The sequence below is a fragment of the Anser anser genome, assembly GCF_964211835.1.
Source record: "Anser anser genome assembly, chromosome: Z".
NCBI classification, from domain to species: domain Eukaryota; kingdom Metazoa; phylum Chordata; class Aves; order Anseriformes; family Anatidae; genus Anser; species Anser anser.
Window position 1 is genome coordinate 17,325,296 of NC_139723.1, and position 15,246 is coordinate 17,340,541.

The 15,246-nt window shown below is 40.5% G+C and overlaps 1 protein-coding gene across 3 annotated transcripts in view; it reads left to right on the forward strand.

Moving 5' to 3' along the window:
- The window catches only part of ACO1 (aconitase 1), a 37,911-nt gene that overhangs the window by 15,203 nt on the left and 7,462 nt on the right, over window positions 1–15,246 (forward strand). For all 3 annotated transcript variants that reach the window (XM_083816509.1, XM_083816510.1, XM_083816511.1), the window contains 10 exons: window positions 1,835–1,972; window positions 3,977–4,046; window positions 4,154–4,337; window positions 6,674–6,813; window positions 7,835–8,006; window positions 8,504–8,604; window positions 9,614–9,730; window positions 10,946–11,105; window positions 14,346–14,481; window positions 14,998–15,082. In XM_083816509.1, coding sequence (XP_083672635.1) covers window positions 1,835–1,972; window positions 3,977–4,046; window positions 4,154–4,337; window positions 6,674–6,813; window positions 7,835–8,006; window positions 8,504–8,604; window positions 9,614–9,730; window positions 10,946–11,105; window positions 14,346–14,481; window positions 14,998–15,082 — 1,303 coding nt within the window. The remainder of the gene's footprint in view (window positions 1–1,834; window positions 1,973–3,976; window positions 4,047–4,153; window positions 4,338–6,673; window positions 6,814–7,834; window positions 8,007–8,503; window positions 8,605–9,613; window positions 9,731–10,945; window positions 11,106–14,345; window positions 14,482–14,997; window positions 15,083–15,246) is intronic.

The window sequence follows — 15,246 nt, forward strand, 5'->3', positions numbered from 1 at the left end:
GGCTAAGGGCAGATCTTATTAATATATATCAGTACCTGAAGGGAGAGTATGAAGAGGATGGATCTAGTCTCATTTTAGCGGTGCCCAGTGACAGGACAAAAAGACTGAAAAACAAGAGGTTCTCTCTGAACATTAGGAAGCAATTCTTTGCTGTGAGGGTGACATAGCACTGGCATACGTTGCCCAGAGAGGTTGTAGAGTCTCCCTTCTTGGAGATAATCTGAAGCACGGGCAGCCTGCTGTAGATGGCCCTTATTGACCAAGGGGGTTGGAACAGATGACCTGTAGATGTCCCTGCCAGCCTGAACCATTCTGTGATTCTTCCTGCATTGTTTCTGCTGTAGTTAAAAGTCTTAATAGTGTCCTTATAATGAGTTCAAAACAAAGTCTTGATCCTTTGGGCTGCTCTTGCACAAACTTGTTCTCCATAGGATACTGAATGATGCCAGATCCATACAGGCGTATCACAGAGCCATAGAATGGTTTGGGTTGGAAGGGACCTTAAAGCCCATCCAGTTCCAACCCCCCTGCCACAGGCAGGGACACCTCCCACAAGACCAGGTTGCTCAAAGCCCCATCCAGCCTGGCCTTGGACGCTTTCAGGGATGGGGCATCCACAGCTCCTCTGGGCAGCCTGTGCCAGTGCCTCACCACCCTCCAAGTGAGGAATTCCTCCTTATATCTAACCTAAATCCACCCTCTTTTAGTTCAAAGCCGTCACTCCTTGCCCTATCACTGCACCTCCTGACACAGAGTCCCTCCCCATCTTTCCTGTAGGCCCCCTTTAAGTACTGGAAGGCCGCTGTGAGGCCTCCCAAGAGCCTTCTCTTCTCCAGGCTGAACAACCCCAGTGCCCTCAGCCTGTCTTCACAGCAGAGGTGTTCCAGCCCCTTGATCTTCCTCCTGGCCCTCCTCTGGACTCATTCTAATACTTCCACGTCCTTCTTGTGCTGGGGGCCCCAGAGCTGAATGCAGCACTCCAGGTGGGGTCTCATGAGAGCAGAGCTGAGGGGGAGAATCACCTCCCTCATCCTACTGGCCATGCTGCTTTTGATGCAGTCCAGGATGTGGTTGGCTTTCTGGGCTGCAAGTGCACATAACACAGACAGCTTTTTTTTTTTGAGTTAGCCATCAGCAAAATCAGATGCATTGTTATGCAAGAGGGTTTCCCAACTGAAATGCACTTTTGAAAATACAGGTATTCTGCAAAGGTGTTCTGCAGTCACATCCTTTGTAATTTAAGGAGTGTGATACCCTGCTTTGCCAGTGAAACTAGCAGAAGTACGGCATGTACATCTCTAAATAGGGAGAAGATTCTCCTGTGCTTCACATACCTTGGAAGAGGTGGTCCTTGCCTTAAAATCAGCTAAAGAAACAGAGAATGGAAGGAAGGGTATTGTTGTTTTCTCCTCCACCTCCCCCATTTATTATTATTTTTTACGTGACTGGAGAGGAGAGAGGAACAGAGCAAAAGAAGAGAAACCAGTTCAAGGTCCCAAAGGAATGCTGACTAGGACTAGTTTTCCAGAGTCCCAGCCAAGCATGTTAAAATGCTTCTGGTTTTTTTTGGTTTAATTATGGTTTTAGTTTTTCATTTTTACAATGCTCAGGATGTAAATACAGTTCTGTCTCTTCTATTCTTCTGACTTCATCTTCCCAAGGGTACCATCTCTGCAGTAGAGTAGTGATGGCAAGGCTTAGGGTAAGGCTATGGTTTGCTTCATATATGGCAGTAGATGTCTATTCTGAGTCTCAGGACCTGGGTTGTGTTTGTTTTGTCTTTGTTTATTTTCTTTTCAAGATTTTCACCTTTTCTAATTCTCTTTCATTTTAGTGGGGTACCTGCTGTTGTTGACTTTGCTGCAATGCGTGATGCTATGAAGAAACTTGGTGGGGACCCTGAAAAAATCAATCCTATCTGTCCTGCTGATCTAGTGATAGATCACTCCATCCAGGTTGATTTTAACAGGCGGTAAGGACACAAATTCACTCTTACTTCTTAAGGTTAATTAGGAAGCTAGTTCCGATTACTGATAGTGTAATTGGTGATACTGAAGCATTTGGACCCTAGCAAGTGATTAAGTTAAACTGCTGTATGTGTTGCTGTTGTGAACAAAATGGATTTTTTATTTTTTTTTCTGTAGAGCATTCCTAAGTAGCACAAGCCTGGAATAAATGTTAATGGAAACAGGCACAGTCCAGACCTGTGGTGATCACAATTTTCCATAATAATATCGCATTATTATTAGTTGTTCAGAAATAACTTTTTTCCACATGCACTTTTTGACCTTGTGGGCCTTTTTGGAAAGGACAAGCAAGACTGTCTACTTTCTTCCTTATTAATATAGGAATAGACCTGAGCTGCCCTAACCCAGCTGTTTGCTAGTTTAATACCTCCACAGAGAACACATTGATTAATATGGTCCCCAAAAGTACAGGAAAGCATAATGCTAATGACTCTTCAGTATGCAAGAGACAGACAAACACTTACTAGACCTGCAAGTAAATACAATACATAAGGGTCCTTTTAACCTCCATGGTCTGTAAACGTGTGCCTCCCAAAATACTCTTCAAAGCGGATCCTGCAATTACATGTTTCCTGGTGGTTTCCTTCCATTTTCCAAACTTCTGAAGTATGTTGGTCTGCTAAAATACCGTGTATTTATTTCGCTCTGTATGAGATGGTTTTGAAGCAGGCCACTTAAATTATGGCATTACAAGGAAGAAAAGTAATAGAAGGTGGAAATTAAAGAACATAAAGAACATTCTGTCAGTGCCAATATTTCAAGGCCTCTTCAGAGTAAAAATACTGAACTTTTGAGCAAAAATGTATCATAAAATCTACTTCATAGAAGAAAGAAAGATTTTAAATGTAACCTTTTCTTATCTTTTTTTTAAAACTGTAGACTCATAAGGATACAAATTCATGGGTGCCCTTTCATGGCTGATGAGAGAGAAAAGGCGAAAAAATTTTGACATACATTGCTGTCAAAAATCAACTCCTTTTAGTTTTCGTTAGAAGTGTTGTATCTAAATCTTAACATAGCACTAAGGATTTTAGAAATAGACACAAAATTAAAAATAATTTCCAGACTGATCTCTGGGGTAATAGGCATTCTAACACCAATCTAATAAACTAAAAGCCTAACCTTTTTGGTTTGTAATTGGCATCTGCATAATTTTTAAGATGGGAAACAGTGGGAAACAGGGAAACTTGGGAAACAGTGTGTTTCTTTCTGAACAAGGTATGATTTCATCTTTACCACAGGATGAAATCAATTATTTTGATCCTTTTTCTATGTATTACAGTAACGTTCATTTTATGTTATCATTACTATCCAGGACCCTATTTAGATAGTTTTTTGCAAATAACTACTTCTTGTTTTAACCTTATTTTGAGTCTACGTGGGCCTTGCATATACGTAGACAACATTGGCCAGCCCCATGCTTCAGTTCTTTCTAACACCTCAGCCCTAAGTTAGGGAGCTGCTGTAAGTGGAAAGTTTGTTAGCACTGTCCATATAGAAACAGGGGGGCTTCAGGAAGAACCATACAGTCACTTACCAGTGATAGCCTCTGTTTAACCAAAGTTGCATGGCAGTTGTGTTCCAGCTCCCTTTACTACTTTGCTGATTTCTCTAGGTTTACGTCTTGAAAACTTCACAATGGTGTAATGCGTAGTCTAGGTCTTCCCAAACTACAAGTTTCAGGCCTACCACCTATATAATATGCAGATCAGTGTTTGAGTTGTTACCAAACTTCAGGTTTTACCTCTAAGACTTCTTAAATGCTATAGGCAACCTACACTATAACTGCCTGTAGTTTACAGCTGGGGTGAGATTAAAAGATGAGATTGATCAATGTTTAAATTAGCTAATAACTCTTCTTTCACTTTTTGAGTATATCTGACCGTACATAAATATCAGGTGGACACTTTTTGTTTCTTTTCTGACAGCTGATTATTTTTCACTTCCAGATCAGACAGCTTGCAAAAGAATCAGGACTTGGAATTTGAAAGGAACAAAGAAAGGTTTGAGTTCTTAAAGGTACAGAAAGAGTTGATCTGATTTGCACATCCAAAGATGGAACGAACAAAACTTGTTCCAGTGCTTATGTGTGTTGAAAACTTTTGATCCACTTCTTTCTGTTTCAGTGGGGCTCTCAGGCTTTTAAAAACATGAGGATTGTTCCACCAGGCTCAGGGATCATCCACCAAGTGAACTTGGAGTACTTAGCGAGAGTGGTGATGGATCAGGACGGCTACTACTATCCAGACAGTGTGGTGGGCACAGACTCGCACACTACCATGATAGATGGCTTGGGAGTGCTTGGCTGGGGTATGTGCAGTAGCTCATCATGAATAGTCCATTGGCTGATTAAGCTGTTTTTCAGACTGTTGTGAGTTGACCTCAGCTGGTAGGTAAACCCCACCTTTCAGTTGCTCACTCGCTTCCCCCTCAGCAGGATGTGGGAGAGAATCAGAAGGGAAAACCGAGAAACAAAATCATGTGCGAAGATAAAGGCAGTTCAATAAGTGAAAGGAAAAAATGCAAAAACAAGGCATGCAAAAGATGATCACTTTTCACATACCATTAGCATACTGAAGCCCAGCCAGTTCCCAGGCAACATCTGCTTTAGAAAATTAGAAGGGAAGTATTAGTGTATGTCCGTTTGTTCCGTAATCATTTAGCTAGTTCCAAAGTGTTGCCATATCACAAAGTACTGAAAAGGCTCTTTTAGGCTGAAGGTGCTGACTGAGTCTGAATAGGTTAAATATGGCCAGGGAGGGAGCTGAGGGGAAAAAAAAAAAAAAAAGCTACAAGGTATGGTCTGATATCAGTAGTCTGCAGCATACTTTTTACAGAAACAAATAAAAGTAATTCCTTTTTTGCTGCCAGTGGCAAACTGCAGTGTTTCGATTATTGACTAAATACATAGGTCTAAAATGAAAGTATTTGCAGTCATACTAGACGTGGTAGCAAAAACCTGAGCTGAACTTCTGATTTTCCTGTGGTGTGGTCATAGGAGCACTATTGAAACAGATACTGTACGAAAACGCAAGACGTGCTGCTTTTAAACAGCATATGCTAGTCGTTCACAAAGATCCTTGTCAAGTTCTGAGTGGCACATGTGATGCAAGGAACTGTGGGTTTTCTGCCCTGTGTTATACCGCTGTAGAAATACTGATTGAAGCATCCTGTCAAGGATGGAACAATTTCTGCTGACCTGGTTATACAGATGCACACAAGTTGACTTTATTTAAAGCCATGACATCTTTGAGATAGGAGATGTCTCTTTTATCCTGTGTTTGGCTGCAGTTTGCACATGGGACCATCATGCTCAGATGATGTTGCAAAATACCAGTAGCTGCTCGGAAGAGTAAGCCTGTAAACTTAGCCTCATGTTGCTCCAGAATTTGAAAAGTATGGCTGGGCATAGTCCATAACATACATACTCAAAGCATGCACTCTTGAATCCAGCATTTCTTGCTAGTGGCTGGTAGTGCTGAACTTGCTTCATGCCTGTCCATGGTAGCCAGACAGGTTTGCCCACCAGCTTGACTGTGTTGACAACTGGCTCACCACCATCAACTGAAAGGAGTCATGTGACTGGATCTTTCACAGATTTCTCTCTTTAATTGATGTAGGTGTATCATTTTGCATAAAATAAATTGGAAATTATTTTTCGGGACCATTAAGTGGGAATAATGATAGGAGTAGCAGTTTGGCATGCATAAGCAAGTATTACAGGCAGTTTTTCTAGCTCAGTATTAAGTAAACTAAACAAAACATAGGAGGTTTAAAAGTGGAAGATAAACATGCAAGGGACTTTCTACAGGCAAAGAGTTATAGAACAGATGCTTAATGGCTAATTAAAATCATGTGAATAAGAAGCATTGTGTTTTTAAGATTGCATATGACTATGACATCTTGATACTTGAGTAAGATGAGGTAGTCACCTGAACAGCATTCCTCTAATACAGGTGTGCTTACACAGAGGTTCCCACCCGCACATGATAAAGCCCTGTTGAAACTTAACAGACTTAAAGAAGATTGTTTTAACAAGTAGCTATTTCTATTAAGTATTTTTTAGAAAAATCTATAACCTTTAGAGTCATAGAATAGTTTGGATTGGAAGGGACCTTAAATATCATCTAGTTCCAAACCATCTGCCATGGGCAGGGAACAGTCTATACCCATGACACCAGTACTCTTTCCTTTCTTTGAAATAACTTTTCAGGTTTTATTTGATAACAAATAGTTGTGGTCTGTAATACAGTTCACAAACAGTGCACCATGTTTCAAGCCGTATCAGGGTTTTTGTTCTTTGTTTATTCGTTGCATGGTTAAGTCATTAAATAAAACTTCTACATCTCTTGTTGTAAAAGCCAAGTCTCCTCGGAGTGAGTTACTTAGATTTATCTGAAAATCCATCTATTAGCTGAGGAACAAGATTGAAAATGTGAAGCCAAAGGAAATAAAAATGGCCCAGCCTTGCAAAAACTGGAACAGGATGATGAATGTCTGTTCACAGAGGGATCAATCTGTCTTGCTGTGTGCCTTCTTCTCTTTCACACTTTAAATCAAGAAATCAAAATAAACGTATCTCATGGGTATATTTGACACTTCGCTATCTTTTGGATGGTCTGATTGTGTAATTCTGTTGCATCCAGGTGTTGGTGGCATTGAAGCAGAAGCAGTGATGTTGGGCCAGCCAATTAGCATGGTGCTTCCTGAGGTGGTTGGCTATAAGCTGTTAGGAAACCCACAGCCACTGGTAACATCCACTGACATAGTGCTCACCATTACCAAGGTAATGAACATGTCTGCTGTTTTATTGTTTTTGCTGGAACCTGTGCATGTACTGTAAGACAGAGCCACTGTACTGCATACTTAGGAGCCCTCTGTGTACTTCCATGTAGTCATTTTGGTCTTTTTTGTTTCTTTGTTTTTTAAGCTTTGTTGCTCTGTGGGTTGGAATCAGCTGCCCAAAGACAACTGTGAATTTGCTATGCAAATCTGTTTCCCAAAAGCCAGATAAAACAGAACAGAGAGCTGATACCTCACGGCCAGTTCAATTCCTCATGTGCAGACCTATTTAGGAACAGCAAAGCTTGTAAAAGGTTCTTGATTCTTTATCACCTCAAAATAAGCATGTTGACTCTTTATTTGAATGCCTTGCTTAGAGTAATGTAATGTAAAACTTGAAAACAGAAAGTGCTGCAGTCTGAATTCTTTGATTTACAGGTGTTTAGCTCACATGCTCATAATATTTTTATTTACTCTGTGACTTGTGACCGAATTAAGTGTATTACTGGGTCAGCAGTACTGTTGAGTGGGAGCTCAGAAATCTGGTACTTATATATTCATCCTAGAATGCTGGCTCTAGAAAGAACCTCCAGCTCAGGAAAGTTGAGATTCTGAGTTCATTCAGGTGTTGTATGTTTTCAAACATTTGCAGTTTGATTTGTGTACTTGTGCAGCTGGTTCCTCCTGTTTCCCCATCTTTCAGGGTTTACTGGAAAAGGAGACCACACTTTTCATTCCTTGGAAAGTCATGTTAAGATAAACACAGTTGTTCAAAGATAGACTCTAGTTTAATTGAGAAGAAGAGCAAGTTCAAAAGGAATACATCCCTGTGTTGTATCTTATTATTGAAACTTCATATCTCTGCATCCTCATCTTTGTGAAATCTCTTCTAAGGGTTCTATAGCTATTTGAAACCAGGAGACTTTGGCAAACTAAATCATGAAGTCAAAAGCAGGATTTCATACCTTACATACACAGGTCAATTGGTACCTAGCAATGACATAGTCACTATATTTTTATAACAGCACCTTCGCCAAGTTGGAGTTGTGGGTAAATTCGTGGAGTTTTTTGGTCCTGGTGTAGCCCAGCTGTCAATTGCTGACCGAGCCACCATTGCCAACATGTGTCCCGAATATGGAGCAACAGCTGCCTATTTCCCAGTGGATGATATTAGCATTGGGTACCTGGTGCAAACTGGTGAGTTGTAAGAGAAACTAAAGGTGGGATTGAAAGCAGGGATCCCAAGTCTGTATGGTGCAATCAACGACATGGTTGAATCAGGTGGAGCCTTATAAACTTGGGTGCTTTTTAATCCATATTTGCTTTTTCAAGCCGTTTATTGCTTAGCGTCCATGTTTCTGAAGAGTAAAATTTTAGATTGTTTTCCACCTATCTGCTTAGCGCTGCTTGAACCTAGACTGTCCAGATTACAGAAGCAATAACCTAAGCCTTTGTTTTACAGAAGCAATAACCTAAGCTTTTGTTCTGCAAAAGCCACTAAGTCTGCTCAGTTGCATTGTTCCTAGTGAGTCCCTAACATTTGCACTAAAAGAGTCTTGTTGTGCAATGTATAGTGTGATCAGTGTGAAATAGCCTTAGTCATGCATTTTTACTTTCTGTCATATACTAATTCCTGTTTCATTTGCCTTTTTTTTCTTTTTTTCTTTTTTTGCTATATCTGGCTTTCACCTTAGGCCGTGATAAAGAGAAAGTTATGTGCACAAAAAAGTATCTGGAGGCTGTGGGAATGCTAAGAGATTTCAAGAATTCCTCTCAGGATCCAGACTTCACACAGGTTAGAAATTATTGTTGTTTGGCTCCTTGATTTATATCTTGCCATATTTTAATATGACTACTGTCTGTTTTTCACAGAAACTAAAAATAATCAAGGGACTCCTTATCCTTCTATTCCTTTGGCTTGATCTGCACAGCTGTCTTACTCCACTGGGCTCTGAGTTGAGTCAGCTGGTCTCCAAGTATAGACTGGCTGTCTGTTGAGCTGTAGCTGGTGCAGATACCATGACTGGTTCCATGTTGTTATAAGAATTTCAGTCCAGACTTGAACAGAGCTCTTGAAGATGGTGTCGATGTGGTCTCTGTAGGCCTTGTCCCCTGTTCTTACGTTCAGCAACGTATTTTACTGTGTGAATCAGGACACTTAGAAGCTCAGTAACTGCAGACAAGTTGTATTCTATGAAAGAAAATCAAGATCTTAGTTTGTGTCTAGGCAACTCCAGAATAGTCCCAGTTTTCTCTACTTTAAGAATTTTTCTTGTAAGTTATGTTTGGGTTTGAATGGTTATTCAAAAACTTTAGTAAATGTGGAAATGAACTACAAAAACAAAGATGAAACATGGGTGAGGAATAAGAAAATAGGATAATCTCTAATGTTTCACAATAGACTCTGAACTTTTTCCCTAGGGCCAAGACAAATACTCTGCTCTGGTTTATGCCAATACCAGAATTTCTCCACATCATTGTTTTATGAAAAGGACCCTGCTGTTAACATGTGAAAGGACTTAATTCTCAGAACGACGTACGTTGTTCAGTTGCTTCAGTCACACATCCATTTTTCAATAACTGGGCTACTTTTGAGAGCCATACCTGGGAGCTAGTAGGGTCTAAAAGTAGAACTGTTCCTTCACTTTTGATCTTTCCCTTCTCATATGTCTCTAATTTCTACAAAAAAGAATATAAAATTTTCAGATTTAGCCTTGATTCAACAGCAGAGTCAAGTACACCTGTGTCTTAACTGGCTTCAGCATGTCATGCAGTACTGAACCCCAGTTTTTCTTACTGAATAGGTTGTTGAGTTGGATCTTCATACTGTTGTGCCTTGCTGCAGTGGACCAAAAAGACCCCAGGACAAAGTTGCTGTGTCAGATATGAAGAAGGACTTTGAGACTTGTCTAGGAGCGAAGGTAGGGACTGGGAACATTTGAATCAACAAAGTAGTATGTGCTTCTAAAAATACATTTTGAGGAACTACATTTTGAGGTTAAATAGTGAGCTCTTTGCTTGCCTATTAAAAAGTGAATGAGATTGGTGTTTGAATGCAGTTCAGAAAATGACATCAATGTTCATTTTGTATATATTCCTGTCACGTGAAGGTGTTCCTTTTCTACTGAACTACTATTTCCTTCTAATTTTAGACCGCTGTTATGCCCAATGTGTGTTCAATGTGCAGTAGGGATTTCTGAAATAACTACATTGGGTATTAGTAGTAGAGGAGGCGAAGTAGATAACCTGTGTGCTAACTGCCCAGCTCTACATCCAGCTTTCCAGCTGGGTTATGCTCTGAGCTCCACAAGGTAGTTTTGCTTTCAGTATTCAAAATAGATTCAGCAGTTCAATACTGCTTCTATCTCCATGGTTCTTTCATGTTGGTGATAAAGACAGAAAAAAAGACATTTTGAGAAGTAAATATTTGTTCTACCTCATCCAGTCAAAAATGGGCATTGAAAGAAGACCAAAATTTTAGTTTGAATCAGTATGCCCAGACATGTCAGTTTCCAAAAATCAGTTTGAATCCTTCCCTGATACAGTAAACCTCTCTGGTAACCTTATACAGTAACCCTACCTGTTAGGTGGCAGTACAGGGCTCTAGTGATGTAAATGAAGAAACTAAAAACTGCAGTGATTCTCAATAACTTTTGATCTGTTACATGTTCCAAACTTCCTTAAATAGCCTTATCCTTCCCAATCTCTAAGCATAATGTTTTACACTGCAAACGGTGGCTGCTTGTTCATTCAGTTTTTGCCTCTCAAGTCAGCTTGCAGCATAGGTTTGCGCTGTTTCATACTCACAGTTTAAAAATCTGATGTGTTACAGCTGAAATCTCAGGACTAGGTTTTATAACAAGGCTAGCCTGACGAGTCTCTGCTTTCCGATATGTGGTCAGGAATCCTTTGCAAGTGAAGCTAGAAGCATCTGAGCACCAGTAAACAGAGAATGGGATACAGATCTCATGGAAATGATTTTTGTCCACTTCTTTGACCAGAGATGCAAGCCTTCAACATCAGTGCAAGCAATTGGTGTGACTAACACACACTTCTCATTGATGAAGTTCTCATCTCATTGCTAATTTCTAGTAAAAATATTAACGACATCCTTTGGATTCTTTCTTCTCTTACAGCAAGGATTCAAGGGGTTCCAGATTGCCCCAGATCAACACAACAATGTCATGAAATTTAATTTTGAGGGCTGTGACTTTGAGCTCACTCATGGTTCAGTAGTGATTGCTGCTATTACGAGCTGTACTAACACCAGTAACCCCTCTGTTATGTTGGGAGCAGGTAAGTAAATTTGCTCAGTTTTATCTAAGAGTGGTTTCTCTATGGCTCTGGCCGTGTGTTATGAAGATTCAAATACAACGCTGATGCTGTTTTCATCATTTGGCATGCTAGAACAGAGATGAGTCCCTAAGGGGTAGCAGAAGAAATTCTGGAAATAGTAGCTGGAAATGTGAGTTGAAGAAAGTGTACTTTTCCTGCACTGTCTTCTCTACAGAACAAGCTGGAACTGAATTAACCAGAACCTCTAACGCATGTTCAGGTGCACAGAAACCATTATAAAGCTCTTCTGTGACTGGAACTGAGGAGAGGCTATTGAAAGTCAGAGAGCCATGAGAAAAGGGACAGTAAAAAAGGGTCTGTGTATTTAAGACTGGAGGTGCTCTTATCTATCAGCAGACTACAGAACATACTCTTAGCTAGAGATGTATTGAGCTGTCAGAGCAGGAGTCTGAGGGCATGTGGGGATAAGTAAAGAAGGAAAATTGTGTTCTCTGGGATTTCTGTCTTTCAGAGCCTTGTCATTTTCACATTAACTGCATCCAAGAAGTGGTCAGAGGTGGACTTTGTCCCCCACTCTCTTGCTTATCACTGATCAAATACTATAATACAGTTAGTATGAATTTGCTGCACAAAATTTCAAGTCATGAAAAGCAGTTACGTTTTGGTGGCAGAACGTGGTTCATTTCTAACCTGTACAGTGTAAGCTGAAAACTTCTCATTGCAAATGTGTGCTTCTGGCAAGAAAGCATGAATGGAGTCAGCTCAGAGGGCTTGGACTGTCTTAGCCCAGTTCAGCTCCCTTTCTCAGGTTCTTCAATATATGCCAACACATATTTCTTTCTCTCCTTTGCAAATATATGCACAGAAGTTACCTGCCACTGTTAATATCATCACTACATTAGGGCTTCCTAGTTTGTAAGACTGTAGGATGCAAGCTTATGTTTTTCAAAGGTCTGAATGAATGTGTAATGGGTAATGCAAGAGAGGATATCTGAAGTTTCTTTAATTTCTCTTGAGTTCCCGAGTTGCTGGGAAAATCTTGACTTGTGGACAACCTCTAACAACTGTCACTTTGTGTCTAGTTTGTCTATGTGATGTGACCTTTTTCTTGGGCTAGCATCTTTCTCTGGGAGTTGTGCAGTATCAGTAGCTCACCCCTTTCACAGGCGCTATCTGTCTTTTAATTCCCAAGAGCAGGGAATGGGATGATCACCACCTAGGAGCTGGGGGATGGGAAGGGGAGAGAAGACTCTTTCTTAGTCCTTCCAGAGGAACAAAATTAAAGTCTCCCAAATCAATTGCCCGTGACAGGACAACCAAATCAGCACTCTTTTTCTCAGGTCCATCCCGATCATGATCACAGAAGTTGAGCTGTGTTTATTTCTTCTGAGGATCAACAAGTAGATTTCCTCCAGGCAGACTCTCTTTACTCTGTCTTGTTCCTTTAGTTCCAGGTGGGTGTATCCCTCAGTTGTTCCACCAGCTTAGGGCACAGTTTCCTTAAGTGTTTGGCTCCCAGGCTAATGGTGTGCATTTTTAACCCTCTCCTCTGAGGCAGTGGTGATGCTGATCTTTCAGCTTGCTCAGCTTAATAGCTGTAAGGGTTTAACATGCAGAAAGCTCTACAGCTGCAAATGAAGTTGGTACTTTGAACGCATTCACTGCAACATAATGCGCAGCAACCTGTTTTGCTGCCTTTCCATACAGCAAGCAGCGCTTAAGCTTTGACCTTGTAAAGAAGGGGAAGAATTGTTCTCTCAGTCTCTGGTGACTGTGCACCGTTTAGAACCCTCAGAGATACTCACAGAAAAGATGATCATTTCACTTTCAAAGTGGGATTTGAAATTAAATTGAATAAAACAGTCAATGCACCAACACTTACTAACCAAGCTAAGAGAAATCCAGAATATGAATAGTTGTTTCAAACAACAACAGTGGATCCCGTGCACTAAATGGTATTTGAGGGTTGTGTGTCTGTGGGGACAATGAGTGTATGTTATAGAAGCTTTGTCAGCCTAATCTGACTTTAAAAAGGTTTTGGACTAAGGTTGCTCAAAGTAACTTAAGTTCTATCATTTTCTTGCCTTTTAGCGTTTGACTTTGCATTCTTTTCAGAGGTGGTATTTGCAGGAAAATGGAAGCCAGCACTTTCAGGCAGGCTCTCACGGTCAAGAATGATTATCTTGATCATGGTCACCTTTTGAAAAGTACCCAAGAGAACTGGAAAGCTCCAGTTTCCACAGCTTTCTCTGACACCTAAGAAGCCTCAGCAATTTCAGGGATAGAACTTTTTTTTTTTATTATTTAATATATTATCTACCTTTATGCCTCCAAATCTAATAATCTAGGCCTTCTCACAGCACTGAAAGTGAAGGTCTCCGGGCCATGTCTAACACAGCTGCCAAACGGTTGACAGAAACAAACCAGTTTGATGGTATCTTTCTTCTGGAGATCATGTAGGATCAAAGCAGAGATGATGTCTATTTTCTTATCTAAGTGGGTGTGTGAGAGAGAAAATGAGGCATGGGAATATGAAGTTTTGCATGGTTTGCATAGTTGCTGCTCGTTTTATGTCCATCCTGGGAAAGAGCTGGAGACGGTTTGTTTTCTGAATGTTCCTCTGTGTATGGACTGTTCATTTAAAAGGAAGAAGGTCAGGGTAAATATGTTTTTGGCAACACATTTCCTTCCACTTAATTACCTCTATGCACATTACAAATCAGGAGTAGTAAAACAGCACTCCTGTGACAAGCTGCAGATTGTGAGATAGCTTGTTTGTGACAAGGGCCAGAGTTTCTGCCCTCAGATGCAGATAGTAACGAATGCACCAAGTCATATATTGGTAGTCATTTCAGCTCTGGGTCAGTAGATGGCCATAAGTGGGAAGGTAACAATCCTTCATTGCACTTTTTGTAATATGTCTGTCTGATGGCTAATGTTCGCTTAACTGTTTGAATTCTGGATGTCTATGTGCTGCCCCAGTGTGTGCACCTGGTTGAATGTAACTTCCTGTGACTTTCTAGTGGAGCAGAAATTGCAGGCTGGGTTTATAGTTCAGCGGAACACTTGAGCTCTAGCTGGTTACTCAGGGATTAGTGCTGTAGTTAGCTGTGCCGTTTCATTGCTGGAAATTGAATACTTTCTGTTTTCCAGTTATTTAATGGCACTGCTGTTAGCCTGTTGATCCACCAAACTATACTACTTCCAGGAAAAACTGCAACTGTCATTTGCATTTTTCAGGATTGCTTGCTAAGAAAGCTGTTGAAGCTGGTTTGACAGTGAGGCCGTACATTAAAACCAGCCTGTCCCCGGGAAGTGGGGTTGTCACTTACTATCTGAGGGAGAGTGGAGTTATGAGTTACCTTTCTCAACTGGGGTAAGAGCGCTTTTCTCAGTATTGTCCAATGGCTGCTTAACTGCACTGACAAGTGCTGCAATAGAACAACTATTTCTCTGCACAGCTTAAAAGATATGTCAGATGCCCTACGGCATGATTCTGCACGAGTTAATGCATTGCTGTTGTGCTGGCCGACTTTGTGCTAACTTGGAAGAGTGATTGCTGCATTCTGTAGCTTCTTGAAGACTCATGTTCTTATGCAGGAAATTTTTTTTTGGTTTGTTTGTTTTTTCCCCAGAATAATGATTTTTAAATAGCACAAATGGCAAAATATTGTAGTCTGTCTTGGTAGATAAAACATTTTCCTGTTCTTCACTCTCTGTACCTGGAGAGTCATTGCAATGATAAAAATGGAGCATTCTTAAAAATTCTGTTTTCAGCAATTCATTTGTTAAAACTGTACATCTTCTGAAAGTAACCCTACCCAATTGCTTAGTTAAACACCTTGCTCCAAAATATCTTTTTGTTTGCTGATGATTTTTGTGCTCTGTCTAGGTTTGATGTGGTGGGTTACGGCTGTATGACGTGTATTGGCAACAGTGGGCCCCTACCAGACTCCGTTGTTGAGGCCATTACACAGGTAAAGCATCAGTCAGATTTTCCTGTGCAGCGTATTTAGATAAGCTGTTCTCTGCTGTGTGCTGTACTTGAGCTAAACCTTCTCACCTGCATACAAAGTAAATTCAATTTATATTCCATTTTCTGTGGGAGGTGCTTTGGGATCTTGTGGAAAGAGAGAGTTGT